Genomic DNA, 24,509 nt, shown 5'->3' with positions numbered 1-24,509 from the left:
AGGGGCGGAGCCAAGCCGAGCAACATATATATATAATATATACACATCGATCATTGATCGTGAACCGGAAAATATAATAAATTACTGATATTTAGCGACTCGAAAGGTTCTTTATCAACAACTTATCAACAACTTATTTTGTCGTGCTTCTGCTGACCTGTCTGCAAGGTGTATAAATCGAAGTCCCGAGTGCGAATCACAGGTGAGCCCGTCCTGAGGTAATTAGCGATTGGGAACGATTCAGAACCTGTGGGTAATAACCTTTGGTAATTTCCCCAACAGTTTTCCGGACGAGATACTGCCGGTAGGGGACATGTATTGCAGCGCAATACTCAGAATGCTTGTTTCATCATATTCCACCCAACCGAGTTTTTTTACCAATGTTTTTGGCATCATTCCTTTCAATGGAAACCGATCTGAAGGTCCTAAAGTGGCCATGAGTAGCATTTTGTGGGGGTAACCGAAAGTGCACGAACCACTAATCAACACTAAAGCTCATCGAAGCTCAGAGAAGTACCGCTCGAAAAGTCACATTTCACTGCCACTGTCCTCGTTATCATCCAAGTCATTAGTCGACATGTTTTGACAAATTCCTTTGCATCCAGAACAAGTACCTGAACATTCCAGTCCCTGTCGGCGGCACCCACACCGTAATGTCCCACAGCCAGTCTTGCAGGAGCATCTCACACGCTCCAGAAGTGATTGAGGCGCAGGGCCAAAGTCCGAGTTCACTGGTTTCAATCTTCTTTCAGAAAGCTTCCAACCCCAATCTTCAGCCTGCAAAGCATTCCCCTGCCACTGTTGGACCTGATGGAACACTCTGAGGCTGTGGTACTTTGTTGCTGCAGACGTTGGTGGCAACATGTTGAGGTGGATGGCCTTTTTTCTGGTGGTGACAAGCTCATGGAAGCGGTGCTATGTCATGGTATCAAGGTGGTCAGTCTGCTTCCCTTTCTGCACGATGGTCATGGCCTTCTCACCATGTTAGGAATGCACTTCTTTATTCCAAATGCAATGTTTATGAAGGTACGGTACCTGTGTTACTTCTCCCAAAATTAAACATGAAATTGATCAGTTTGATGTTTTTCTCAGAACATATCACAGTCTCTGGCAATCGTCGGTGAGCACATCCTAACATTTTGGAGAGGAAACGGACCAGGTAAGTGTGAACACACATATGGACACACAGAGCCCGGATCAGTGTTATGTTATTAGATAGATGGTCCAAATATAGGTGATTCACCTGTTGGGTCAAATCAGGTCTGCATAATTCACCTGTTGGGTCAATTCACGTCTGAGTGATTCACCTTGTTGGGAATAATCAGGTCTGAGTGATTCACCTGTGAGATGTCATCAAATCAGAATGATTCACCTGCTCGGTATCATCAGATCAGAATGATTCACCTGCTCGGGATCATCAGATCAGAATGATTTACCTGCTCGGTGTCGTCAGATCAGCATGATTCACCTGATAGGTATTATCAAATCAGAATGATTCACATTCGAGGTATCATCATGTCAGAATGATTCACCTGATAGGTATTATCAAATCAGAATGATTCACATTCGAGGTATCATCAGGTCAGAATGATTCACCTGATAGGTATTATCAAATCAGAATGATTCACCTGCTTGGTATCGTCAGATCAGAATGATTCACCTGCTCGGGATCATCAGATCAGAATGATTTACCTCCTCGGTATCATCAGATCAGAATGATTCACCTGATAGGTATTATCAAATCAGAATGATTCACCTGCTCGGTATCATCAGATCAGAATGATTCACCTGCTCGGGATCATCAGATCAGAATGATTTACCTGCTCGGTATCGTCAGATCAGAATGATTCACCTGATAGGTATTATCAAATCAGAATGATTCACCTGCTCGGTATCATCAGGTCAGAATGATTCACCTTATAGGTATTATCAAATCAGAATGATTCACCTGCGAGGTATCATCAAATCAGAATGATTCACCTGATAGGTATTATCAAATCAGAATGATTCACCTGCGAGGTATCATCAGGTCAGAATGATTCACCTGATAGGTATTATCAAATCAGAATGATTCACCTGCTTGGTATCATCAGGTCAGAATGATTCACCTGTTGGGTATCATCACGTCCAAGCTGCTTCCATGTTTCACCCAAAGACTTCACCAACATGTTTTTTGGTATAAAAACTCCTGAGGTCCATGATATGATGAGGATGAACTTTGGTGTTTTTCATTGTGGTGTAGCCACTGATCTTGTTCCTTTCATTTGTGGGTATTTTATGTTTTTACAACACCTGGTGGAAGGTCTTTATTCTTCTTGTGTTTTCTTTAAGTCTTGACCCAGTCACGTGACCAGCCTTCAGTACACCTGGCTTTATAACATCCAATGGGCCCGCATTCGTCCCAGCAATGATTATCTGACCCTCTGGATTCACAAAACACACAAAATCAACAATAATGATGTTTAAAAACTACAACATTATTATTATCAAAATCAGGACAACTACAAAAGCCAATAATCCCCAAATATAAAAACAAATAATCAAAACAACAACAACAACAAGCATTTTAAGGCCATTTTCCCTGCTAGAGCGGGGGTTAGCCTTGCGGTCCCCATGACAATCTTCTCCATCTTGCCCTATTTTCTGCATCTCTCCTTGTTAACCCCCTTGCCCGCATTTCTTCTTCCACCATCTTCAGCCAAGTCTTTCTCGGTCTTCCCCGTCCTCTACTTCCTTCTACATTCATTTCCATCACTCTTCTCAACCAGTCACTTTCATCCTTCCTCAACACATGACCAAACCATCTCAACCTGTTCCTCTTCACAGCATCAATCACAGGCTCTATTCCCATCATCTTACGCAATTCATCATTTGTCTTCCTCTCTCTCAACGATACTCCACACATCCACCGAACCATTTGCATTTCCACCCTTTCCAGCCTTCGTTGCTGCTCTACGTTCATTACCCATGTCTCGCTCCCATAAATCATAACACTTCTCACACGTGCAGCATACACCTTTCCCTTCAGCTTCAACGACACTACCCTCCTCGTCAGCATGCCAGTCAGTTCCCGAAACTTCTTCCATGCACACCTCACTCCAGCAACCGTTGCCGAGTCTGATCCACCTTCTCCATTCAGCACATCTCCTAGGTAACAAAATGTTTTCACACCTTCCAGCTTCACGCCGTCTCCAACATCCAACTCAACATTTCCTCCATCTACAGCTCCCTCTTTGCACACCGAACACTTGAATGTAGCTGCCACACTGGTTAATGACCCTCTCAAACTACTACATTTTTGATGAACCCACTCAGCGCACATTGTACATTGAATGGAATTCACTCCGACACCCTTCCTGCACACAGCACACGGCCACTTCACAGTTCTTTCCACCTGACCACATGCTTTACCACTTGCCATCACCTTCGATTTTCCGATATTCACCTTCAGACCTTTTGTCTCCATATATTACTTCCACTTGTTCATCTTCTCCTTCAGTCCATCCATACTTTCTGCAATCAACACCAGATCATCTGCATACAACAACTCCCACAGTAAACCCTCCTTTATGTTCAGAGCCAGCACATCCATCACAGCTACAAATAGTAGTGGACTTAGTACCGACCCCTGATGCACTCCCACCTTCACCTCAAACTCACCACTGTTCCCGTCCTTCGTCCTTACAGCTGTGCGCGCTCTTTTATTCATTGCCGTCCGTGGCGAATCTGCATATGGCGATCCGCAAGTTTCACGTTTAGAAAGTAGAAACCATCCTGGCATGTCCTCATTCACTTGAACTCGATATCTCTTTTTTCATTCCAAACAACATAACTCCAATCACAAATTAAATAGCATTAATATAAAAAACAAGTGAATCCTCTTGGATTGCGCTGAGGTTCGGGCTTGGAATTTCTAGGAGGAAGTATAATTTGTATGCAATGAAAGTACATGTAATATGGGATCGAGTAAGATCGAGGAAGCTTCACCAGTGCGCGTGCGCGAATTTACGTCACGTCGGCAGCGAGAAGGCGTTCCCCAACACGAACCAATCAGGAACTGCCATGCCCACTTATATGATCTCCGAATTCCTGTGACAGGAATTAGCGTTACACTGGCTGGAAGTCAATCGCTAAAGGCGCTTCCTCAGCGCCAATAAACTTTTAACAACATTCGTGACATAAACAAATGTATAAATCCTGATGTGAAGTTCCGTACGGGTGGGTGAATACAATTACGAATTCAAAATCGTAATTGTTTTCACTCAATTCCAATCATCAATTGATACTTTAACAAAATACTGTTTTAAATGACGGTTATGTTTGGATATTATCAAACCCGCACATTGCCGTCATCTGTCCACTTCCACATTCGTGGCAGGTTCATAATTCTCATCAAAATCTAAGCAGTATTTGAAGAATTTCAAAAAAAGCCACATCACTTCATATCGGTAAATATTTTTCCATCGTGTTTGGAAAAACTGGAAAATTGGAAAATTGGAAAACAATACAGCCTATTTTACTCCAGGGGGTCCCAGGATTACCCCCCCCCCCCCCCAAAATATCGTTGCGATCGGTTCAGCTGTTTTTGCGGTACCTGGGAACAGACGGACAGATAGATATTTGGTGAATTATAGCAAGATTATCAAAAACCTTGAAAACTACAAAAGCCAAATAATCTCCAAATATAAAAACAAATAATCACTGAGAGTAAATAATTTAATGTCATTACCGGATGTACTTCAGATATATTTTGCTGTTAAATTTTGAGGTTACCAAACTAACAATCCTGGATCTGGACCAAAACCAGCTGAAGTCTCTTCCTAGTGGAGTGTTTGATAAACTAACACAACTCACACATCTGGAACTGGACCAAAACCAGCTGAAGTCTCTTCCTCGTGGAGTGTTTGATAAACTAACACAACTCACACGTCTGGATCTGGAGCAAAACCAGCTGAAGTCTCTTCCTCGTGGAGTGTTTGATAAACTAACACAACTCACACATCTGGAACTGGACAACAACCAGCTGAAGTCTCTTCCTAGTGGAGTGTTTGATAAACTAACACAACTCACACATCTGGAACTGGACAACAACCAGCTGAAGTCTCTTCCTCGTGGAGTGTTTGATAAACTAACACAACTCACACGTCTGGATCTGGACCAAAACCAGCTGAAGTCTCTTCCTCGTGGAGTGTTTGATAAACTAACCAAACTCACTAAACTGTTGCTGTACCAAAACCAGCTGGGCTGTTCCTGTCCCTTGTCTTGTCAAAATCTGTACGAGCTCCATTGCTCTGATCAAGAGTTAACTTATTCCCAAACAGCTCCTACAAATTATCAGGGAATCGCATTATTCCCATGGGATTAGGCCAGATTAAGAAAAAAGAGTTGGTGATCGTCCCCGCCCGACCCTACGAAACACACCCGACCCGAAACTTTTTTTTATTTTTTATTTTGAAAAAATCATTAAAAAACGATCTTTTCACAGTCAAATTTGGCGCCGTTCTGCACCGCCTGCGCAGTGCGTGCTGTGCAGTGCATGCTGCGCAGAGCGTCGCAAGTGCCTCGGGCAACTTCACCCATTTTACGTTAGCCATTCATGGCGGCTATTGTGTGAGATTTTTCCCGCTGAAATCTATTGATTCGTGCTGCTATGGACACCATTCTCTACAGCTGTGGAAGTGTGTTCACGGAGATCGACAACAATGGTGATGACGATCCTGAACAGGATACCAGACTCGCTGATCTTTATGTTCGTGCCAATCTGAACTGTGCTTCCCCTATATAACTAGCGTACGACTCTGCTGGCTATGAAATGCTCTGCATCCACTGTGGTACTGAGGAGAATTTGGTCGAAAAGGCAGGGCAATACCCTCATTGTAACATTTGTACTGCAAAGCCAGTACCAAAGCGCGGCAGAAATCTTGTTCAACATGCTCGATAGTTTCAAGGTGCCAAGGGCATGGTGTTTATCTGTTTTTCCGATGTCATGGTGGATATGCATGTACAGGTGTCTTGCCCTTTCACTACCAAGCTCAGCTAGGACGTTCAAATCATCCAAAATCACACAAACACTGTGTTTCATAGAGATTTGGGCAATGTCTGTAAATCTGTGAGATGAATGAAGAAATTAAATCATTTTGAGGAGAAAGGAGTCTTTATTTCATATTTTTCCATGTCAACAAAACTCAATGGAAAGTAGGGGAAAAAAAAAAAAAAAAAAAAAAACCTCCCTCCCTTCCCGAACTTTTGAGAAAAAAGGACGATCACCAACTCTTTTTTTAAATCTGGCCTTATGCACATTATGTACAAGTTATTTAAAGTACAAACATTAATGCAAAGCAATGTATGCAAAGTGTGTATGAAAGGAAGTCGTAACCCCCCTGTTGTATTTATGATTGAAAATAAAAGAGTCGGTCGATATGGAATTTCTTTATTTTAATTTTCCACAATTCCTCTCAAAATGAACTCACAAAATCAACAAAAATGATATTTGAAAAACTACATTATTATTACTGGTGAGGTACCCGTGCTATGCACGAGTGAGAGGCCAGAAGCAAACAGACAATGCAGAAACGGCGAATGCTAAAGCATGAAACCAAGAAATTCCACATTCCTGTTTTTTTTTTTGTATACAAGATCGAGGCTCATGAAAGAGCTAACATTAATCGCACAAAAAGACAAACCGACACACAAAACACAAAAAACAAGGGGAGCGGCAGACAAGATGGGGAGAGAGGGGAAAGGACACAAACACGACATTTGAGAGCAGGGACATCGGGAGGACTTGGGGGGAGGTGGGAGAGGAATAAAACATATGAACACTGCAAGGACTCTGGGGTGAATTACCGGGAGTAGAAAAGATCAAGGTTTTCGATGGGGGAAGATAAGAGATGGTGGTGAACAGCTGTTTTAAAGACCTGGAGGGAGGAGTGGGATTGAAGGGAGTGGGGGAGTTTGTTCCAGAGGCGGGAGAAAAGGGGAATGAAAGCGTGAAGGTGAGCAGAGAGCCTAGACTTTGGCAGTTTAACCATAAGAGGGTTGCAGGCAGATCTTGTGCGACCTCAAGGAATATTGGGGGGACAGAGCACAGAGAGAGCTGGGGGAGCAAGGACGGAGAGGAGTCAGTAGAAGACAAAGACCACCAACCTGCCTGCGGTGAGTGAGTGAAAGGCCCTCGGAGTTGACTACATCGCAGGAGATTCCAATGATTCTGAAAGCTTTGGCCTCAACAGCGTGAAGCCGAGCAAGGTGTGAGGCAGGAGCACCAGCCCAGAGGGGGGAACAGTATTTTATTGAGCTGCGGATGAAAGCCTTGTAAGTGGTGAGGAGCTCAGGTGTGCCAAGGAAGGACTTTGCACGACGGAGGATGCCCAGTCGGCGACTGGCTTTGGAGGCCAGCTTGGAAATGTGGTTTTCCCAAGAAAGATCATGGCAGATAGTGAGACCCAAAAGCTTGAGCGACAGAACTTCTTGGAGAGGATTGTTGAGAAAGTAGATGGGAGGGTTGTCCAGTCTGTCCTTTCGGAGAGACATTGTAAGAGTGTGAGATTTGTCAGGATTGAAAGACATGTTCCACTTGTTTGACCAGTCTGTGATTTTGTCCAGGTCTGCAGAGAGTGAGGAGGCTGCAGACTGCCGATCTGAGGGATGAGGAATGGAGCGGCAGGTAGTGGAGTCATCAGCAAAGAGATAGAGAGGATTTTCCAGAGAGTCGGAGAGGTCATTGATGAAGACCAGAAATAGCACAGGGCCCAGAACACTACCTTGGGGAACTCCAGCCAGAACAGGAAGGGAAGATGAGAGAAATCCATTCAGGGCCACACGTTGCCTATGACCAGAGAGGAAATCCGCAAGCCATGAGTGGAGATTTCCCTGAATACCATAGGAGGTGAGTTTGGTGAGCAGAGCTGGGTGCCAGACCGTATCGAAGGCTGATGCCATCTGGTCCAGTTGCAGAATCAGAGTCGAGGTTTGATAAAAACTTCTCCACCCTGTCAGGAGAGAAGGACACAGAGTCCAGGAGCAGTTGGGTTCGACTGGGAAAGGTGGGAACAGAGAGAGATGGGTTTGGGACACAAGATTTTGAGGCAAACACAGAGTTGAGGCATTCGGCTTTGTCACGTGCAGTGTCAACTGTGTAGTCATTTGAGGTAAGGGAGGGGATGGAGGGGGAGCAAGCACCAGAAACGGATTTGACCAGATGCCACCAGGATTTGGAGGAAGGAGACAGGTTTGAGAGTTCAATCTTGAGTGTGGAGAGATAGTGCTTCCTGGCACTCCTGAGGGTAGAAACACACTTGTTTTGAGCTTGGTGGAAGGAACTGAGACTGCCTTCAGTTGGATTTGCCTTCCAAGACGCAAAGGCAAGTTGTTTCAGGGCAACTGCCTCACCACAAGATTCAGTGTACCATGGACGGGAGGAAGGGTAAGACAACTGAAGACGAGGTGGGATAAATCTGTGCATGAGAGAGAGCAGTTTGCTTTGGAAGAATTCCCAGGAAGAATTGATGTCAGAGGCATTAGAGATGGGAGACCAGTCCAGTTGATTGATGGCTGCTTGCAGACCGTGCCAGTCGGCCTGAGTGAAATGCCAGACTCGTCGGCGCTGAGGAGGCTCTCTGAGAATGGCCAGTGAGATGTCCACTTTAACAAGCACATGATCAGAAGAACCGATTGGAGCAGAAGAAGAGCAGCAGACATTTGCAGGGAAGTTAGTCATAACCAAGTCCAGAAGAGAAGATACTCCATTGACTGAGATCCGGGTCGGGAAATTGACAGATTGTGTCAGTCCCAATTAGTTGCAGAAGTCCTTTGCTGAGGTGCCATGGCTGGTGAGAGATGAACCCACACCCAGCCAGCTGGCATGATGACAGTTGAAGTCGCCACATATGAGGAAGAGAGAGTTTGGATGAGTTGATAGAAGTTGGTCCATGTTGTCCGACAGAGAAATGTAAATGGAGTCATCACTGTTTGGAGGACGGTACAGAACACATATGAACAAAAGGTGGGAAGCCGTAGCCAGAGGTACTCCTGTGGGTGGGATGGAGAGAGGGCAGTGCAGAGAGAGTGAGGTAGAGAGTTTTTGATAAAGATAGCCACCCCACCACCAGGACGAGGATCAGGTCTATCGTACCGGAGGAGGGAGTAACCAGGAAGAGATATTAAGGAATCAGAGACATCTTGAAGGAGGAAAGTTTCTGTTAAGCAGATCAAGTCTGGATTTTCAGAAGCAACCTGAATGGAGAGATCAATCAGGTTTGAGCGAAGGCCCCGGATGTTTGAGGTCCATACCGTTCGTGAGGAGAGAGGGGGAGCATCGGGTGCAGGACAGGGGAGGGGAGGGGTAGGGTCAGATGAAGGGTGAGAGGGGGATGTAGGAAGAGCAGTTGATAGTGTGTCAGAGATCACAGAAGAGTTACAAGAAAGGGAAGGATGAGGAGGACGAAAGGTTTGATGGTGATGGAATGAGGCACAGTGAGAGTTTGTTTGAGGAGGGGCAGAGGAAAGTAGAAGGTTGGGGGAGGTGGAGGTATAACATAGGAGGGAGAGGAAGTGGGGAGGAGGCAGCTTTGAGAAGGAGGTGGGAGGAGGGAGAATTTGGGAGGGATGGTTGGGGGGGGAGATTTGAAGGGGAGGGGCAAGGGGGGAGTTTAGAAAGTGGATGATTAATGAAAGATGAACATATATAACAAATTGGGTTTGTTGTGATTTTCAAGTTAGCGATTCGTTTAAGAACGATGGAGGAGGGATGGAATGAATGAGAATTTAGAGCATGGAGTGATTTGGAATCATAAGAGATTGAATATTTTTTTGAAATGGAATGAGTTGAAGAGGAAATTGAAAGGAGCATTTTAAATAAGAAGAAAAACAGCGTGTTGTAATAAACCACTGAATAAAACACTGAAGGGGATAGTTGAAACATATTTAAACAGAACTGTGAAGAACAATCTTATATTCACAAAAATACCAATGGGGAGAGGAAGCCTAGAGCGACGACCACGAGTCACTTGAACAGGGCAAAAGGTGGAAGGCAAGGGGAAAATGGGGGCGGGGTGAGACAGCGCACGTGGGCAGAGGCAAAAGCACACGAGGAGAAAGGGAAATAAAAGTTTTTTGGTTTGTTTTTTGTTTGTTTTTGGGGGGGGGGTGTGGGGGTTACAACGTCAGACAAATAGTAGATGTTTGGTGAAGCTTGGTGGAGAAGGGGAAATCAAAAAAGCTAGCAAAACAGCGAAGGAAGGAACAACCTTCGACGGGGGAAGCCTGAGGCTGCAAGGCCTTGCTCGCGACGCGGCAAACAAACGATTAATTTATGAAAGATAAACACTGAGAAACTTCCAAGGGGGACACTATAAGTTCACACACCGAACGATAAATACAGTTTCGACAAAATACAATTGTGAACAGACTTAACTTTGAAAAACGTGGAGACCGTGTGGCCCGCCGAAAACCCCTGCCACCGTCTCCAAGATCTCGCGAGATCTCTCAAAGATCTCTGTAGCACCTTTAGTCACACATCAGACATGGACAGTAAGTTTGTGAAGGACTTCCATGAAAAACGGACCCGTTCACAAACAAACGGGTGCGTTCACGTATAGAAACATTGATCGTGGGTCCGTGGCGAATCTGCATTTGGCGATCCGCGAATTTCATGTTTAGAAAGTAGAAACCATCACGGCATGTCCTCATTCACTTGAACTCAATATCTCTTTTTTCATTCCAAACAACATAACTCCAATCACAAATTAAATAACATAAAAAAAATTAAAAAAAACTTTTAACAACATTCGTGACAAACAAATGTTGAAATTCTGATGTGAAGTTCCGTACGGGTGGGTGAATACAATTACGAATTCAAAATCGTAATTGTATTCACTCAATTCCAATCATCAATTGATACTTTAACAAGATACTGTTTTAAATGACGGTTGTATTTGGATATTATCAAACCCGCACATTGCCGTCATCTGTCCACTTCCACATTCGCGGCAGGTTCATAATTCTCCTCAAAATCTAAGCAGTATTTGTATAATTTCAATAAAAGCCACATCACTGTTCATATCGGTAAATATTGCTGCGGTTTTGTGGTTCTATAATAAGGGTTAATTTCCCCTCCTAGTTAGTTACACTACAACATGTAGCCTCGCAATAGTTCAGTTATTTCTTCGTAAATGTAAGCGTCGTCCTTTTCCTGTGTTAGTTTTGCGTTGAGTAGGCCAGTGAAAATTAGGTGCCCTTATTATGCTTCGATGCTTTTGGTTTTGGTGCAAAATACCATGAGGCAGGCCTGAACAAGTCGACCGAGGCCGAAGGAAGGCGGGGCAGGAGGAGTGGGAGTGACCGGTAAGAACGAGCCGCCAATTAGGGCTCGAGGGGAGTGGCTCACCACTGGTGCAAGAGGCGGGGTTTGGAACATTTGATGCGGGCTAGGGCGGGCTGATATAACCCTGTGCCCAGAGCCCCCCACGTCAGACCACAGAGGAGACACGCTGAGTTATGAGTTGAGAGTCAGAGCAGTTCGGGTGAGAAGAGTTACGAATCGGAGTTGTGAGAAGATGCGCGTGAGATTGCGTTGTGTCGAGTCATGTCGGAGGAACTGAATAACTCTGTGTATACGAACTTTTCCCTGTAGTCTAGTCAAATTTCTGGGAAACGTGAATTCATGAGGCATTTTTGAGTAAAAGCAAGCAAACCACTTTTTCTGGGGTAGTTTTTCGTGCTGAATACGAATCTGTTGTTTGCCAAGCCCAAAAATGCGTAATTAGGTCACTAATCAAGGTCAAAGGTCAATGAGTGCAAAATTCAAAATTTTTGAAAAAATGTTTTATTTTACATCACCTATCTGTACATTTCAATTATTTTACAGTATTTTGTCTGGTAAGGTTACTACAGCTTTTCACAATTATGAAAGTAAAGGGAATTGTGAAGGGAAAAAATCAGATTTTTGTGAATATATCCGTAATGAAGCAACTTTTCGTTTTTTGACATACTGTTTTAATTCACTTGAATTGTTGCCTTAAATACCATCAGTGAAGTGGTTTACCTGAGTCCTATATAATAGCAAGATTGTTTTCTACACTAAATGTCAATATTTGACTAATTAGCCACTTAATTAAGGCTAACGGTCACAAGGCGCAAAGTGCACTTACATGGCACAAGGCGCAAAATGCACTTCATGGCAAACATGTTTGGAGTGCAGGCAGTTGATCATTATCACATGTATTCTTAATTAATCCTGAATCAATTGCAGTCTGTCAGACTGATTGGCTGGAAGGAGGAGCCATCCAGGGGAATGCCAATTAGCTTAACTGTGTAAGCTCTGACCCCCCCCCCCCCCCTACTTTGGCCTGTTTCGACATGGTGTTTCACTGGCATTGCACTTGCAGGCCTCAGTGCAGAACTGTTTCCCCCACTTCCGACAAGAGCAACTATCAGAACTGCAACCTTTCTTGCAACCACACTCAGTAAGTTCTCGGCATCCCTTTGGAATTGACGGTAAAGTTGTAAGAACCGGTGACAACTTGTCATCAACGAGTTTCCATCCACAATCAGTCGGCGGTGGCAGATCTGTCATTGGATTACTGGCCTCTCTCCAAATGAAACTTTGGTAGTTTGCACGCTCTATGTGGAACTTTGCTGCATCACTAGATGGAGGTAGGGTCTCCGTTGCATGGCATTTGTTGAACAGTTTAATGCGGGCTTGATTACAGTTCTCAGATGGTTCCTTGTAGATATGGCAAATGAACTTTTCAGCATCTTCTGTGACCTTCTTTGATGGTGTCGGAAACTGCTGTTGTTGGATCTTTTCAACTGCTGTTGGTATATCCAACGTTGACGTATTGGATGGTTTGATGTCTCCAAGACCGCTTTCAGCAGATGGCCCCCTCTGCCAGGCAGCTAACTGAGTAGCGTGAAATGTATTTTTGCCATCTAGGGTAGAGTCATTGATGTCAATATTGTCGCCAGAAAAATGCACAAATCGTCCCGAAACCAGGTTGCTGGTAACAACTGCCCCAGTTTCTTGATCAAGCGCTTTCAGAGTGTTTTCAGCCATGGCAGTGTCATACCTAAGAACCCGGTTATAGCTGATTATGTGCCCAGCATTATGGAATAGCTCAACTAATTTCTTTGATCGAGTTGACTGGTGCAGCGTCATACCCATTCCAACGTGTTTAGGCGGTGCCTTCTTGTCTCCACATACACCATAGACCATGTCTTGTCCAATGCTAAGGACCCTTGTCTTCTTCACCCAACCAGTTTCAGACATCTCACTTTCGTCAAACTCAGCATCGACACTACTTTGGCCTCCAAGCAAGATATTCACAAACATGAGTACAGATGGTGGTACACTTGTCAACTCTGCTTTTTCGCTTACATCGCAACCTTCGAATGCAGGATGTGACATGATATCACTGCGGAGTTGCAGAGCAACGTGCACTAAAGACAGAAAATGATCATCCTGTTGTCTAAATATGGGAATATAGTCTGCACTGTTCTGACCGCACACCATTTCTGAAAGAGGTATGTGACTGAAATGTCGTGGAAGAAGCAAAGTTTGTTTCTCTGAAGGCGCCAAATTTCTTAGCACAAGAAATTCATAAATGTCCCCAATGCAATTCGACAAAGTTTCTTTAAAAGTCCCCAGTCTACTAAGATACGATGTAGGAATTGTGCCGTCGCACTCACTGGCTAACTCTTTGTACCTCTCGAACACTGCAGATAGTTCAAATACGTGCCCTTTCTCAGCAGAGTGACGCAGCTCTTGACACAACCATGATATCGCCATGTCTGCTGATTTGCTTTCAGTTTCCGCCCTTTTGACATCCCTAAAGAATTTACTAAGACAGTTAACATGGTAACATGCCTCAGCTGAGATTAAATCATTCTCATTTGCAGTACGGACTAAGATGTTATGTACAAATTTAGCTTTTTCCGTAATTTCATTACTCATTTTGAAGGTTGTGACACGACTTGTCTTCTGCTTCTTGTCAAAGTTCTGGCAGAACATACACAATGTCCAGTTCATCTTAGTAGTACTACTGCGTAAAAACGGACATGCTTCAGCCGAAACACTCTTTCTTTCAGGATCTTTTTCGTTTTTCGATTGTTCCTTGGCTAGCTTAGCATTTATTTTCCCCTTGTGTGTGTATGCAGAGTAACACAGCTTATGCCATTTAAGTTTGGGGAGACTTTCTGGAGGCTCTGCAAAGAGAGTCGAAAGCCTGTCCACGGCTGATCGAAATTCATAGTGTCTAAGTTTGCATCGGAGCTCGGTCGCCTCTCTGATGGCAGCAATACCCTGGTTTGTCTGGTTGAAAATCGTATCTTTGACCTGGCTAGTTCCCTGACAAATGATACAAAGTTCAAACGACACATCCTCACGCTGTCGCTTGAGGCTGGCAATAGGTTCCATGGTTGGCCTGAGGGGAGAAACAGAAACCAAACTAAGCACCAGGCACGCATGTTCTGACCATGAAAACTACAACGTTGTATGATATACTGCAACAGCCCTTAAATGATCGAATAAGCGCAGGCAGTGTTGGCCCGGGTTTTAATCTTATTCTCAAAGACACAAAGTAAAGCTTCTTCAAGACAAAACATCTAACCGATATCACGAATTCATTAGTGGTAGATGCATTAGGCACTCATCGTCAATGCCCATGCCCTGCCTGTCTTTTTGCTACTGTTAGGTAAATGTACATGTATGTAGGCCTGCCTATGATGTGAGATGTCAAGCATACATTACACATTTGTATGTACATGTATCTCACCAAAGAAGAATGCATTCCTTTACTTTCATTTGATTTTATATTTCATTTTTTAACAATCTTAAAAAGACCCTTACCTGTACTCCTGAAATGTTTAATGCCTGATGCCTAGGGTACGAACTAGATGGCTTATGCTAGGCTATTAGATTCATTCTTCATCATTAAGGGTCTATTGAAGAACACCCTGCTCTGTCTGAATGGAAATGATTTGACAAACATGGCAAATGCATTGGGGTCAGAAAGATGAAGCCACTTTCACTGTTGAGTGAAAGGGATGGTTTCAAGTGCATCTTGAAAGTGCAAGTAACTGTTACGTCATTGCAAGACTTTCGCACTCATTGACCTTTGACCTATGTTGTTTACCGGTGACATTTAGATTCTGTCTTTATAAAATCTATCTCTAGACCATCAATAGGAGCATAAAAACTCTGCCCCATTGTGCATTTAGAGGTTAAACTGCAAGCAAATTACGCAAAAACTAATTGTCGCCCCTTACAGAGATAAAGGCAAATGAGCATAGATGTGTCCTCACGTTTTCCTTTAAAAATAAGATTTTGAAAAGCTTTAGCAACCTTACTAGACAAAATATTGTAAAATAATTGAAATGTACAGATAGGGGATGTAAAATAAAGCATTTTTTCAAAAAAATTGAATTTTGCACTCATTGACCTTTGACCTTGATTAGTGACCTAATTACGCATTTTTGGGCTTGGCAAACAACAGATTCATATTCAGCATGAAAAACTACCCCAGAAAAAGTGGTTTGTTTGCTTTTACTCAAAAATGCCTCAATCATTCTATAAAGGCACATTTTCAGATTTTTTGACTAGACTACTGCTCCCCGTACTCCGCACAGTATTAATCGCGCTGTAAAGACGACCCGCACCGGGCCACAGACGCACGTATTTTCCTTCTGCCTGCCTTTGGGGATATACGCGCCACGAGGATTTTCCCACCTGCCTGCCTTCGCCGGGACACGTGCTGTGACCGCCAGGGGGCCACACCAGGTGAGCTGTTCCCAGAGCGACCGAAGTAGGCGTGCTTTGCGCATGAACTCCTCTTCCTCCATCTCCCTGTTTGTGTATGTGGGCCCATTGTCTGGGCTTTATACAGTCACGTGAAAAAGTAAGTACACCCCATGTAAAGTTTTGACTTTTTCAACATATTTCAACATACAGATATGTAGTCCATTGTATAATTTAAATAAACATAAATGCAAATTTCGCATGTGGAAAAAGGAAGTACACCCTTGGATCTAATAGGTGGTATTGCCCCCTTTTGCAGAAACAACCTCAAGTAGGCATTTCTTATAACTGTGTACCAGTCTCTGACATCGACTGGGAGAAATTTTTGCCCACTCCTCCATGCAGAATTATTTCAGCTGTGCGATGTTTGAGGGGTTTCTTGCATGCACAGCTCGTTTCAAATCCTCCCACAACATCTCGATGGGATTTAGACCCGGGCTTTGACTTGGCCATTCCAGAACCCTCCATTTCTTTCTTTTCAGCCATTCCTTGATGGATTTACTGGTATGTTTAGGGTCATTGTCATGTTGCAAGGTCCACCTTCAGTTGAGATTCAACTTTCCGACAGATGGCCTCACATTATACTCAAGCACCCTCTGGTACAATGAAGAATTCATAGTGCATTCTATGATGGTGAGCTGCCCAGGCCCTGATGCAGCAAAGCAGCCCCAAACCATAATATTTCCACCACCATGCTTTACAGTTGGTATCAGGTACTTGTGGTCAAATGCTGTCTTTGATTTTCGCCAAACATGTCTTCTGGTACTGTGGCCAAATAGCTCTACCTTTGACTCATCTGTCCAGAGCACATTGTTCCAGAAGTGCTGGTCCTTGCCCAGGTGTTCATTGGCAAACCTTAGTCTTTCCCTGATGTTCTTTCTGGACAGCAAAGGTTTCCTCCAGGCACACCTCCCATGGAGATCAAATTTGTGCAGCCTCTTTCTAATGGTAGACTCGTGCACTTTGACATCAACAGTGGCAAGAGCTACCTGTAGGTCCCGTGATGACATTCTGGGGTTCTTCGAGACTTCTTTCAGCATCTTACGGTCTGCTCTCAGGCTGAACTTGCTGGGGCGGCCTGGCTTGAACAAGTTGGCAGTTGCTTGGAATCTTCTCCACTTGTGGATGATCGTCTGGACAGTCGAATGATTTATTTCAAATTGTTTGGAGATCTTTTTAAATCCCTTCCCAGACTCGTAGGCATCTATAACCTTCTTTCTGAAGGCCTCAGAGCGCTCTTTTGATCTAGGCATGGTGACGCTGCACACTTCAACAACAAAGAGCAAACCAAACTAAATGTCTGAGGTTTAAATAAGACAGATCCCTCCGAGATCCTCTCTAACGATGTTCTAATCATTTGCACCTGAGCTGGTGCACCTGATTCTAATTTTAGGTATTTGAAGTAGTGACAAATGTAGGGGTGTACTTTCTTTTTCCACTTGCGAAATTTGCATTTATGTTTATTTAAATTATACAATGGACTACAAACGGTAAATGCTTCATGATATTTGTTATATTATATCACCTTTATCTATAAATATTGCTGAAATGAAGATCAAATAGCTGTATGTTGAAATATGTTGAAAAGGTCAAAACTTTACATGGGGTGTTCTTACTTTTTCACGTGACTGTAAGTAAGACTGATTAAGACTGCCCTGTGTCTCTTCTTCTTCCCAATCATTGTAAATAGTATATAAATCTGTTCTTCCTTTTGATTCGACCATCTTGTGTTTTCCATCATTGGCTTCGCATGGTACGAATTAGATCGCTCTGATCAGGTTCTATAAGAAAGGTAACAGCACGGGTCACGTGATACGCCATCTGCTTGGGCATACGCAATCACGCGTGGTTCGTGTGAGACTCAATCCCCGCTTCCACTGCGGCGTGGGTACTCAAGGTACGTGCGAAATTGTCCCGAGACCCTTTTCCACGTCTGCCCGGAAGTGGCGACTCAGTCTCGCGGTTTCGAAGACCCAGAGAGAAAAAGGGGCTTAATCTCCCCTTTGCAACGGGAACGGGCTTTGAAGACCCGCAACAATATTATTCCATCGTGTTTGGAAAAACTGGAAAATTGGAAAAACAATACAGGGATTTTACTCCAGGGGGTCCCAGGATTACCCACAAAAAATATCGTTGCGATCGGTTCAGCCGTTTTTGCGGTACCTGGGAACAGACGGACAGATGGACATTTGGTGAATTATAGCAAGATTATCAAAATCCTGGACAACCACAAAAGCCAAATAATCCCCAAATATAAAAACAAATAATCACTGAGAGTAAATAATTTAATGTCATTACCGGATGTACTACAGATATAATTTGTAGTTTAATTTTGAAGTTACCAAACTAACAATCCTTGATCTGCAGAACAACCAGCTCCAGTCTGTTCCTGATTCCATGTGAAACTTCGATAACAAACTCATTTGAAACTAGAACGGCACGCAGTAGAGAGCATACCTACGCCAGGTGAACAGTTTACGTTTTGTATCCCAGAGTTGCCCAGAAAATCACAATACAGAATCACATTGAATCAAAATCAATCACAAGCATCACCATAGCAATGAACAACACAATACCCCGGACTAGTGTTCACACCCCGATCTACTCTTTCAAAGGTTCGGCCGAATAGTCATGGATTTTATATGAACACCAGGCTTACAGTGGTTGGAGGAAGTCATAAGAAATGTTTCAATGTTTGAAGAGCTCTTAATCAAAGTTTTAATGATATATGATCTGGGGGGCATGCACCACCTCCCCACTCCCCACCACCCCCGCCCACCCCCATCATATATCATCACCCTGTTGTCATCGTTTCAGTTCCCCCCAATTATCAAGTGTGATAACTCGCCCCAACCAGATGTATGACGTAATATATGAACGTTCCCTAAAGGGTGTTGAAAGAAACATAACTGGCAAAGCCAAATGGAATTACATTCTACCTTTCAGAAGTGTAATTGTGGGTATAAAACACACCCAATATGTAGGATAAATATGTGAGGGACATACATACATACGGAGAGACAAACGCTGTAAACACAGAAACCAAACATCGACAACATAAAACATCGTTTGTTTAATCACCAATTTGCCAGTCCGAAAAACCTCTTTGCGAGTATAAAGAACAAGAAAAAGCATTAAAGTGTGGGTATGAATTTTGGGGTAGTAATATATAGATTCAGTTAGATCTGTATCGGTAGATGCTCCGATGATTGGGGGTAGGAGGAACCTTTTCGATGTACGTAAGTCAGGAACCTGTTCAGCCCGGATGTTGGATTAAGCTTGTATATTTGTGGTTATACGAGGATGGCCTTGTGCTAATTATCATAGGGATTATGCTAATTTCCCTGTTCGTGAGACCTTGTAATTTATCCATTGTCCCTTATGGCACTACACCAATAAACACTCGGCAGGCCTTATAGCACCACCCATACTAATTAAATTCCCCCCCCACAATAATACTCAGCGGATGTGCAGCCAGGAAGCGCCCACGCATTGTGCCAACATGGCGATAAAACATTGTTCAGGCCAGCTGAGGCCATGCCCACCTCGCGACGGATTGGTTGAGGGGTTTGATTGCGAGATCACACCAATGGTACGGAGGACCAATCGGCATGCAGCTGAAGCCCAGAGGCAAGAAGGAACCAGCTGATTCACCAAGGGGAGATTATATAAAGGGAGGGCATTCAACATTTTCTCTCTCTCTGCTCTCTTGCGTTGGACATTCTCTTGCTTTCTGACCATCGCTGGCCCTCCGATCTTGCCCTCCGCTGGTTCCCTTCTGCTTCTCCCTCGTGCTCTTGTGCTTGGACCGACCGTGTCGAAGACGCCACCGGGAGACATGCAGAGGCAATGGGAAGAGCCGCAGCCTGGGAACTGCGGTTCTCCAAGCGGACGATGCATACAAGGGTGGCTTGCCGCTGGAGCGTGACGAGGTTGGGGCGAGCGAGATGTCCGGTGAGGCCTTGCAGCACGCGAACGAGGCGGACTGAGGCCCACTTCCCGCCAACGACCGGGCGGTTTCTGCCAAAGCTCCGGACGAACCCCGATGAGACCGAGTGGTTGAGCTAAGCCCACACACACGACGCTTTTTTTTCATTTAAATTCTCGCATCGTGTGTGTTATCAGTCTGGTGTGAGGGATCCCAATTTAGGAGTTTAGTTCATTGCATTTCCTTTGTATTCCCGACATTCCGTTGTAAATAAATCCGTACATTATTTTCCCTATATGTTCTAAATCCGTTTGAGTTACTTTTTGCAGGATTGAAGACTGCTCGGCGGATCACGTCAGGTTAAAGCTTCCAGCTTCTTCTTCGTGTTTCTTCTGCCCGCGTGTGGATATAAAATCCGCTCTTGAACTGAACGCTTCGAAGTAACGCTCGATTGCTATTCGTGATTTCCCGTTCTTCACTGAGGGGAATCACAGGACAGTATGGTTTGTTCACACAACAGTTTGAATGGAAACATTTATTATTCTATGACAGTAGAAAATTTTTAGGACACGAAATGAGCAAAAAAATTATATATACAGTGCATTAGTGATATTTGCGAAGCAATAGAAAAATTTATAAAACAACACAGAATTGATTCACAAACAACAACAACCACATACACGATCACAATCGAGAGTTATAAAAGATATTATTTTATTTTAGACTTATTTTCATGTGTTTCACGTCTTGTTGTTTTTTAGGTGTTTGTTTGTGTTTCACAATGAATGAAAAACATAAAGGTGGAGTATGCAGATTATGATACATGACAGGTTCAACGATATGTTCGGCCTGAACAGCATAGGAATCAAAATGGCGGTGTGTGGAGTCAGCCGCCGTAATGACATCACATCACCCCTGTCATGTGACCAGATCCTCAGCTCTGATTGGTGTACGTTTGAGGATACACACATACATACATACATACATACATACATACATACAGACAGGCAAACACTGTTCTGGATGACTTTGCCCTATGGGCTATGCCGTAAAAAGGGGAGGGGTATCTTATCTCGGCCTAGCCATGGGGGTCCCTGGAATATTTTATTGGACACATGGGTGCCGTGGAGGCACAAAGGTTGACAAACCCTGATTAAGAGGATTCAAATGGTAATTCTGAAGTGTTGTAAAGGGTAATTCTAAAGGATTATAAAAGATAATTCTAAAGGATAATTCTAAAAGGGTAATTCCAAAGGGTAATTATAAGGTGTAATTCTAAAGGGTAATTCCAAAGGGTAATTGTAAAGGATAATTCTAAAGGATAATTCTAAAGGGTAATTCTAAAGGGTAATTCTAAAGGGTAATTCCAAAGGGTAATTATAACGTGTAATTCTAAAGGGTAATTCCAAAGGGTAATTATAAGGTGTAATTCTAAAGGGTAATTCCAAAGGGTAATTCTAAAGGGTAATTCTAAAGGGTAATTCTAAAGGGTAATTCTAAAGGGTAATTCCAAAGGGTAATTCCAAAGGGTAATTCTAAAAGGTAATTCTAAAGGGTAATTCTAAAGTGTAATTCTAAAGGGTAATTCTAAAGGGTAATTCTAAAGGGTAATTCTAAAGGGTAATTCTAAAGGGTAATTCTAATGGGTAATTCTAAAGGGTAATTCTAAAGTGTAATTCTAAAGGGTAATTCTAAAGGGTAATTCTAAAGGGTAATTCCAAAGGGTAATTCCAAAGGGTAATTTCAAAGGGTAATTCCAAAGGGTAATTTCAAAGGGTAATTTCAAAGGGTAATTCCAAAGGATTATAAAGCGTAATTGTAAAGGATTATAAAGGGTAATTCTAAAGGGTAATTCTAAAGGGTAATTCTAAAGAGTAATTCTAAAGTGTAATTCTAAAGGGTAATTCTAAAGGGTAATTCTAAAGGGTAATTTCAAAGGGTAATTCCAAAGGGTAATTCCAAAGGGTAATTTCAAAGGGTAATTTCAAAGGGTAATTCCAAAGGATTATAAAGCGTAATTGTAAAGGATTATAAAGGGTAATTCTAAAGGGTAATTCTAAAGGGTAATTCTAAAGAGTAATTCTAAAGGGTAATTCTAAAGGGTAATTCTAAAAGGTAATTCTAAAGTGTAATTCTAAAGGGTAATTCTAAAGGGTAATTCTAAAGAGTAATTCTAAAGGGTAATTCTAAAGGGTAATTCTAAAGTGTAATTCTAATGGGTAATTCTAAAGGGTAATTCTAAAGTGTAATTCTAAAGGGTAATTCTAAAGGGTAATTCCAAAGGGTAATTCCAAAGGGTAATTTCAAAGGGTAATTTCAAAGGGTAATTCCAAAGGATTATAAACCGTAATTGTAAAGGATTATAAAGGGTAATTCTAAAGGGTAATTCAAAAGTGTAATTCGAAAGAGTTATTCTAAAGGGTAATTCTAAAGAATAATTCTAAAGTGTAATTCTAATGGGTTCTAAAGGGTAATTATAATGGATAATTTTTATGGGTTATGAAGGGTATTTCTAATTGGTAATTCGCAAGGGTAATTTGGAAGGATAATTGTAAAGGGTTGTTAGCCGCGTCGCAGACGCTGCTCATAGAGTGCCCTCTGCTGTTGTTGTTGTTACCACTGCTTCTTTTTCTTCTTCTTCTTGTTGTTCTTGCAGAGAAGACAAAACCTCAAAGCTCCACCCATTCTGGGAACCATAGCTAAACCCATTTTGGGAGAGGCTTCATATAAACAAATATCCACCATTTTATTAACTCGCATAGCTTTGAGGCCTGTTTTGTAGGCCCGTGGTGTCTTCCTCTCTCACACAGTTTTATTTCAAATCAAATTCGATATATCATTTCATTTTTCACAGTCGCTAACATAGTTTTAGACTCGGTTGAAAAAAAACGGGAAGAAAATCCGATGAAGGTTGCCCTTTATAGAACGAAATGAATTCTCAAAGGCCTGTAACTTCAAGTCCATTGAGATTTTTTTTTTTTTATCGCGGCATGCTCAGTCATACACCGCCCGAAATAACAGATGGGAAAATGCCGAGATATATTAAAAATTCGTCCATTTGATGACAATCGTCACGATGAAATATTTAATTTATACGTTGTCACAATAATGTGCAGAGAGGAGCATAGCTTCGTTCACGTGTCGCCACATAGGGGAAATTGCCGAGATATATATTTTTTTTACATCGCGGCATGGTCAGTCATACACTGCCTGAAATAACAGACGGGAAAATGCCGAGATATATTAAAAATTCGTCGCCACACACGGGAAATTGCCGAGATATATTTTCACTTTGCACAAAAATAACATCAAGTAATCGAATCAATAGGAATGTCCTGTGCTTATAACATCGACGTTATAGGCACAGCTGCATCTACGCATTGTGTAACAACGACGCGGCTTTTGTTTTAATTAAAACTTTTTGTACTTGTTTTTATGGGTTATAAAGGGTATTTCTAATGGGTTATAAAGGGTAATTATAAAGGGTAACTATAACTGCCACTTTATAACTGCTGGCAGTGATCACCGATTTCCTCCGCCTTCCCGCTTTCATACAACCCTTTTTTGACACAACCCCGCTTTGACACAATCCCGCTTTGACACAACCCCGCTTTCACACAACCCCGCTTTCATACAACCCCACTTTCATCATCATTAAAGCAACACTGAAGAGTCACATGGCTGGAGAAGATGTAATGTCGAGCTTCTTATACTTCACATTATAACAACTGCAACTTTCCAGACCATGAACCAATCATACTGAAATTTTAAACGCTTGTTCCACTTGACGATATCTACATTCCATTTCAAGTTTTACTTTGATCAATCTGGTGGTTCAAGAATTTTTTTTAAATATATCTCCCTTCAATTTTTATTAGCCTGGTGTTGGTTTAATGGTTAGGGTGCCGGCTTGGGATCCTAGGATCTTTGATTCGAATCCCATTCGATCGCTAAATTAACGCCAGGGGGATTGACTCAGCCTGTCATCCTTCCGAGGTCGGCAAATTGAGTACCAGTTCACTGGTAATTCCCTGTGTGTCACAAGAGGCGACTAACAGGGTTGGCAGCAGGAAGGGCATCCGGCCATAAAAACATTGCTTCAAAAAGGGGACCAAGGTGCCGGAAAAAGGCCAATCCCTGCTCTGCGGGGAAAAATGGTCCCTAAAGGTGGTTCGAAAGGTAGTCCCTTCAATTTTTATGGCTGCCAAACCGAACAACCTATCATGTTGAAATTTTACACACTTATTTCACTTGACCCCTTCTTCATTACTTTCAGGTTTCACATCTATTAATAACACGGTTCAATAGATACAAGGTTTTTAAAATTGCCGTTGAATTAATTATTTATCGCTGCTAAAGCATGTGATCTGTCGAAAATTCCAAAAGGGCATTTTAGCACGAAAACATGTGGAACATACTTGTGAAGTTTGCACTCGAAATGATCAAAAATGAGGGAGGATGTAGGTTTTAACCCTTTGGGTATGGATGACATCCAGTGCCGCAACCCATGAAAAAGTTTTTTGTACGGTGACGTTACGACACGTCATCGACTATACCGATAAATAGATCGTCAGTACGTGGTTGCATTCCCGTACAAAAATGCCAAACTAATCCCGTACCGGGGGTATTTTTATCAAAAAAAATCCCGGACTCAAAGGGTTAAAGGTTTATGCTTCAAAAAATTATAGCTCACAAACCATGTCACCTACGGCGTCATCACCCAGGAACTATTTGTTTGTCATGGGTATGCGGTCATGCATGTAAATTTGGCCTCGATCTGTTCAGTCG

At 42.8% G+C, this 24,509-nt stretch overlaps 1 protein-coding gene across 1 annotated transcript in view; it reads left to right on the top strand.

Moving 5' to 3' along the window:
- Window positions 1–4,732: 4,732 nt before the first annotated feature.
- The window catches only part of LOC144892176 (uncharacterized), a 77,671-nt gene continuing 57,894 nt past the window's right edge, over window positions 4,733–24,509 (top strand). The window contains exons 1-2 of the mRNA XM_078777439.1: window positions 4,733–5,226; window positions 7,855–7,860. Coding sequence (XP_078633565.1) covers window positions 4,733–5,226; window positions 7,855–7,860 — 500 coding nt within the window. The remainder of the gene's footprint in view (window positions 5,227–7,854; window positions 7,861–24,509) is intronic.

The sequence above is a fragment of the Myxine glutinosa genome, chromosome 5, assembly GCF_964187855.1.
Source record: "Myxine glutinosa chromosome 5, kmMyxGlut1.1, whole genome shotgun sequence".
Classification (NCBI taxonomy): domain Eukaryota; kingdom Metazoa; phylum Chordata; class Myxini; order Myxiniformes; family Myxinidae; genus Myxine; species Myxine glutinosa.
This window is presented reverse-complemented; position numbering and strand designations above follow the sequence as displayed.